Source organism: Lampetra fluviatilis, chromosome 28 (assembly GCF_964198595.1).
Source record: "Lampetra fluviatilis chromosome 28, kcLamFluv1.1, whole genome shotgun sequence".
NCBI lineage: Eukaryota > Metazoa > Chordata > Hyperoartia > Petromyzontiformes > Petromyzontidae > Lampetra > Lampetra fluviatilis.
The window spans coordinates 11747792-11753839 of NC_136302.1; the positions used below are offsets into that span (position 1 = coordinate 11747792).

At 57.4% G+C, this 6048-nt stretch overlaps 1 protein-coding gene across 1 annotated transcript; it reads left to right on the plus strand.

The window, feature by feature from the left end:
• The first annotated feature begins 512 nt into the window (after positions 1 to 512).
• LOC144942872 (uncharacterized) lies at positions 513 to 5430 on the plus strand. Its single transcript, XM_078869879.1, has 3 exons — positions 513 to 2298; positions 3347 to 3764; positions 5301 to 5430. Exons 1-2 carry the CDS (start codon positions 2179 to 2181, stop codon positions 3704 to 3706), a joined length of 480 nt encoding a protein of 159 aa, XP_078726005.1. The 5' UTR covers positions 513 to 2178; the 3' UTR covers positions 3707 to 3764; positions 5301 to 5430.
• The last annotated feature ends 618 nt before the right edge of the window (positions 5431 to 6048 follow it).

The following is a 6048-nucleotide window of genomic DNA, read 5'->3' on the forward strand; positions in this document are numbered from 1 at the left end:
TAGATACATCGTCATACTAACCGTTCATTACGTCGAATCAGAATGTTTATACTGCAGGAGGAATCCGATGAGCTATGAAGCTCTTTTTACAGATGTCCAGAAGGAGCGGGCAAAAACGTTACAAGAACAAACGCGACAAAAACACGACAGTCGTGCAAAGTACAAGAAAGGTAAACAAATGACCCAAACACAAACAACACTCTACTCTCTGGATCTTTCGGTAAAGTCACGTAGGTATAAAATTTAAATAAAATAAAAAATAATATAAATCTTGATTTAAAGCTTTCGTGACTGCAGGGATTCATATTATTGGTTCTTTCGGTAAAGTCACGTAGAAGGTAAATAATAAATTAATATTGATATAAAACAATACAAATTCTCACGACGTTTCGACTGCAACACAAGCAATCATCATCAGGTGTGAAATCCACAGAAAGAAAATTTTCACACCTGATGATGATTGCTTGTGTTGCAGTCGAAACATGAGAATTTTTATTGTTTTATATTTATATCACTATTTCCCTTCTACGTGACTTTACCGAAAGAACCAAGAATATAAAAAAATCACGACGTTTCGATCGCAACACAAGCGGTCGTCCTCAGGCGGAAAATTAATCCAGCAGTGGAGCTGCTGAACCAGCGATAGAACTGTAACACGAAAACACCAAACCATCCCCATCGTACCAGGCACAGCCAACTGAGGTGTTAACTTCTGTTTCAGCAGCGACCTGGCCACAAACGATGGCTCAACAAAGTGGCCTTATCATTTGGACATTTATAACATCAAACTAACCTAAAGAATCTCAATGCATGGACATGGGCTTTGATGTGTGTGTGTGTGGGATACATCATGGCGAGCAGCGACGATTACCGACGGACAGGCCTGGTGAAGGAATGGCAGCTAAACGAGTGATCGATTTTGACATCGATCTATAGTAAAAAAATAATGTTATGACGGCCGTCTTTGTCTCCCAAGCGCTACTGTTTACACACCGCACCATGTAATTATTTAAGGCTGAGTCGACCTAGGGGATGACCGGGATTCGTTCTGGTACCACTCGCCGCTAATGTTAGCCGCGCCTAGGACTCGACATGAAATCGCTTGGTTCACAGCGCAATGGGCTAACCACTACGCCACCTCTCCCCACATATAAAGACACCGGAGCCCCAACCACAAACTCCTCTCAACCCCGAGTCCCACTCAACTCCGTATTTCACTCAACCCCGAGTTCCACTCAACTCAGTTGAGTTCCACTCAACCCAAACTTCCACTCAACTCAGTGTTCCACTCAACCCCGAGTTCCACTCAACCCCGAGTTACACTCAACCCCGACTTCCACTCAACTCCGTATTTCACTCAACCCCGAGTTACACTCAACTCAGTTGAGTTCCACTCAACCCCGAGTTACACTCAACTCAGTTGAGTCCCACTCAACTCCGTATTTCACTCAACCCCGAGTTAGACTCAACTCAGTTGAGTTCCATTCAACCCCGAGTCCCACTCAACTCAGTGTTCCACTCAACCCCGAGTCCCACTCAACTCAGTGTTCCACTCAACCCCGAGTTCCACTCAACCCCGAGTCCCACTCAACTCAGTGTTCCACTCAACCCCGAGTTCCACTCAACCCAATGTCTCATTAACAGGCAAATCTTGCCGCGCGACCTCGACCCCGCCATCGCCTCCCCCGCTCTCCCACGCAGGTGCGCCTCACCTGGAGCCGTCGCGGGGTCGCGGAGTGGAGGAAGGAGCCTCTCGAGGGAGGGAGGAGGGGGGTGAGAGGGAGTGGGGGAGGGAGGGATCTATGGATGGTGGGGGTGGTGGAGGGGGCAGCGAGTGGTGGGTGATGAGGGGAGGGGCTGGGGGAGGGAGCGGCAGGAGTGGGGGTGACATCACCCCCCCCCTACCACTCGCGTCCCCACTGGCCGCTCTATAAAAGCGCGCGCATCGCCACGGTCCTTCAGAAGCAGCGGCTCTCCTCGACTCTCTCCGACTCCTCCGACTCCTCATCGAGTCCGCGAAGTCTTCGTGTAGCTCCCTCCACCACCACCACCACCACCGTCTCCACAGTGCACCGAGAAACTCTCTCGCGTCTTTGACATTCTCGAGTCTCCGCGTCTCTCGAGTCTCTTCGGATCACTGAAGTTCTCCTCCGCCTCGAGTCACCGACGAGTCCCGCCATGCATCCCTCGCCTCGTCTCTCCGTCGTCTGGGCCACTGCCGCCGCGGTGCTCCTCGCCGTGGTGACGCTCGGGCCAGTGGCGGCCGCGCCGCCCCGGGACGCGAGACACGCGCTCCAGGTAGGCGAGAGCCACGGGTCAAGGGCACGGGGGACACCGCACGTGGACGGCACTGGGTGTGGGGGGGGAGACAACGGGGTCATGTGCGAGACACGGAACACGAGGTTTGATGGGAACACGCGGGGAGACGTGGGGCGGCTAACCGGGAGACGCGGGGAGAGAGAAACGGAGAGTTACGGGGGGACAGAGAACACGGAGGTAGACGTGGAGCGGCACGGGGAGACGCCAGGACACACAGCGGCACGCGGGGAAACGCGGGGAAACACGGGGAGACACGACACACGCAGCGAAACGACGGTATGGGACACAAGAAGACACGGGGACCCAGGACACGCAGGGAGACACACGAGGACACACGAGGGCACGGGGACACGCGGAGACGCGAGGAAAAGGCCACTGCACACACTGATCCGGCAATCCTCGCCGCACGATCACTCTCAGGCACTGCCTCAGCTGTCGGGGTGGGTCGGAGCGGGGGGTGGGGCGCGCACACCTGTCGGTGACCCTCCCTCCACCCCGACACCTGCGAGTCGCGGGGTGGGTGGGGGTGGTGGTTTGGGGGGGATGGGGGGAGCCGTGAGTTCTAACGGCGCTGAGCCGCCGAGATCAAACTCTGGTGCCACCAGTTGAGCGGCGCCTTCGCCAGGAGGGAGTCGCAGCAGCGGCGCCAGCGAGTTCGCTCCGTGGCTCGTCCCGACACTCGCGCTAAATAAACCTCGACCCCGACAGTCGCCCCAACGCCAGCGCCGTCCCGAAGACCAAACCCAAACAGCAGCATAAGAGCTGCCACTGACGCTTCGAGTACCCTAGTTCCCCCACTCGCCGTGAGAATGAAGCCAGCGCTGATGGCCGAATAGACTCTAACCATACCCTCCCCTACTCTCCTCCATCTCCTGATCTGCCGCTCCCCCTCCTCCTCCTCACCGCTACCTCTTCCTCTCTGTTCCTCCTCCATCCTTCCCTCCACATCCTCCTATTCCTCCCCTCTATCGCCACCTCCTTCTCTTCTTCCCTCCTCCTCGTCCCCATCTCTCTCTGCCCCGCGCAGGTGCTCAGCGAGATCCTGGACGGAGACTCCTCCGCGGGAGCCGATGGAGGCGGCGGCGCGGCCTCCTCCTCCTCCCTCGGCGGCGATCTTGGCGACACGGACGAGGAGCTGGGAGATCTCGTGGGGGGCCTGGTCAGTGAGCTGGGGGGCACGGGGGCAGGGCTGCCCCCGCCGCGGGCGTCGCGGGACCTGGCGGGCGGGGAGCTGGAGCCCGTGTCGAGCGGCGTGTGGCTGCGTCTCTTCAACGACTTCGTGAGCAACCAGCGGCGCTTCAAGGGCCGCACGAAGAAGGGGCCCGGCAAGGGCTGCTTCGGCGGAAAGCTCGACCGCATCGGGGCCCTCAGCGGCCTCGGCTGCTAGAGCCGCGACTCGAACCACCACCCCCCTCGCCCCACAACCTCCGCCAAGTCGCCCGACGGTGAGCTGAGAGAGCGGTGACGGGGCGCGCGCAGGGGAAGGAAGGGGGAGGACGGGGAACTGGGGTATAGGGCGGGGGGGTGAGAGGGTGATGGGGAGGGGGCAGTGGGATGGGGGGGGTGAGAGGGGCGATGGGGAGGATGGGGTAGTGAGCTGAGAGGGGTGATGGGGAGGATGGGTAGTGAGCTTAGAGGGGTGATGGGGAGGGGGATGGGGCAGTGGGATATGGGGGGGGTGAGAGGGGCGATGGGGAGGATGGGGCAGTGAGCTTAGAAAGGTGATGGGGAGGATGGGGTAGTGAGCTGAGAGGGGTGATGGGGAGGGGGCATTGGGATATGGGGGGGGGGGGGGGGTGAGAGGGGCGATGGGGAGGGGGATAGGGCAGTGGGATATGGGGGGGGGTGAGAGGGTGATGGGAAGTATGGGGCCGTGAGGTGGACAGTGATCAGAAAATCCGTTGTCTTTGATGTGTCGGCGTGTGTGCTGAATATGGGTGTGTGATGTTTGTGTGTGTGTGTATATACAGTACATGTATGTGTACATACAGTATATGTATTTGGGGAGCGGTGGCGCAGTGGTTAGTGCGATGACCCGAGGAACCCACAGACTTCAATTCGAACCGGTCCTGGGCCTCCCATGGGTCGACCGAGTGGGTTGACGGTTCTGATTCTGGTGCGGTGTGTTGACATCAGCATTGGGGAGACAAATGTGGCTGGGCCTGGTGCTGGCCACCTACCCCCTCGACTGCAGTGCCGCACTTAATAGGTGCTCGCGAACAGCACTTGTCCCAACATTCCCTGTCGGCTACACGGGTGATATGTGTCTCTATATTATGGGAAGCATCAAGCGCAGTGGCTTGCGCAATGCCCTACGAACCCAAGTTCGATTCCCCACCACGGCTAACGTCAGTAGCGAGTTATATTTGAACCGGCGCTGGGCCTCCCTCTGGTCGACTCAGCCTTAAATGAATGCCTCGTACGGTATTTAAACAACAGCGCTGGGAAGATAAAGGCGTCCGAGCGTGGTGCTGGCAACACCATCCTTCATGCGCTATTCCGGCCTTCATAGGTGCTCGCTAACAACACTTTCCCCAACAGTCTTAGCGTGTATAATGGGGCTCTTTGTAGATTGTATATTCTGTCACTACGTACGCTGATTTGTATGTGGACACTATGTAATCGTGTTTGTGTGTGTGTGTGCACCTGTGTGAGCTTATTGTACCTGTGTGGTGTATAGATGTGGATGTACGCATAGGTGATGATATCTGAGCCGATTACGGCCTTCTCCTAGGCCGGCTCAGCCTTAAATGAGTACCTGGTGCCGTGTGTAAATATTTGGAGACAAAGGCGGCCGGGCATGGTGTTGGCTACACCACGCCCCTCGTGCGCCGTGCCCGACCTGAGCAGGTGTTCGCTAGCGGCACTTGCCCCAACAGTTTGCTTGTCAATATGGGGCACCTTTGTTTGTGTTGTTATACTCCGTGACCTGACCTTGACCTCGACCTTGACCTCGCTGCCCTCTTCCTCTCACCTCCCAGGTTCACGGCTCGGACCGCAACTCGAGTCACATGACCAAGCCGCCTCCCGCAACTCCTGGCCCCGCCCCCTCGCTCACCTTGCCCCGCCCCCTCGCTCACCTGGCCCCGCCCCCTTTCACACCTGGCCCAGCAACCCTCGCTCACCTTGCCCCGCCCCCTCGCTCACTTGGCCCCGCCCCCTCGCTCACCTGGCCCCGCCCCCTCGCGTTTACATGCGTCGCCCGGCGTGTACAGTGCTCAGATGTATTTATTTGCTGTATTTATATTTGGTTGTTGAGTTGTTTCTCCTGCGCCCCGTGTCGAGTCTTATTTATATGATTGTGTATATAGACGCCCCCGTGCAGTAGGCAACCCGTACGCACCGCTACGCTGTGTTCCGTAGGACGTATCTTAAATAAAGTCTCCTGTACTGCTGCTGATGATGATCATGAGTGAGACTCGGTCTGTTCGCTGATTGCACACGTGCATACACACACAGCCACACGTGCACACAGTCACACGTGCACACACACAACAACAACAGCCATTCGCCACTAAGTGGCGGTGACGTCACCACGACGCTCGTGCCAGGCTATGTGCACGTTGAGGCCACGTGAAGTGTCGAACGCCCGCCGGCAGGAGGTCACGGGTCGACTGAGACGACTGGCTGATGCACCACCTGTGCCCCCTACTGTGTCAACTTGCTGTGCTTTAGCCACACGACGCTCCGCTCGTTGTTGTGAGCGTCGCTCCTCCGCCCTCCGTTGTT

What these genes read in the sequence shown, in the direction of transcription:
- LOC144942872 (XM_078869879.1), top strand. Translation starts at nt 2,179, where the DNA reads ATGCATCCCTCGCCTCGTCTCTCCGTCGTCTGGGCCACTGCCGCCGCG. An exon ending in ACGCGAGACACGCGCTCCAG is followed by an intron (nt 2,299 to 3,346) that starts GTAGGCGAGAGC and finishes TGCCCCGCGCAG; the next exon opens with GTGCTCAGCGAGATCCTGGA.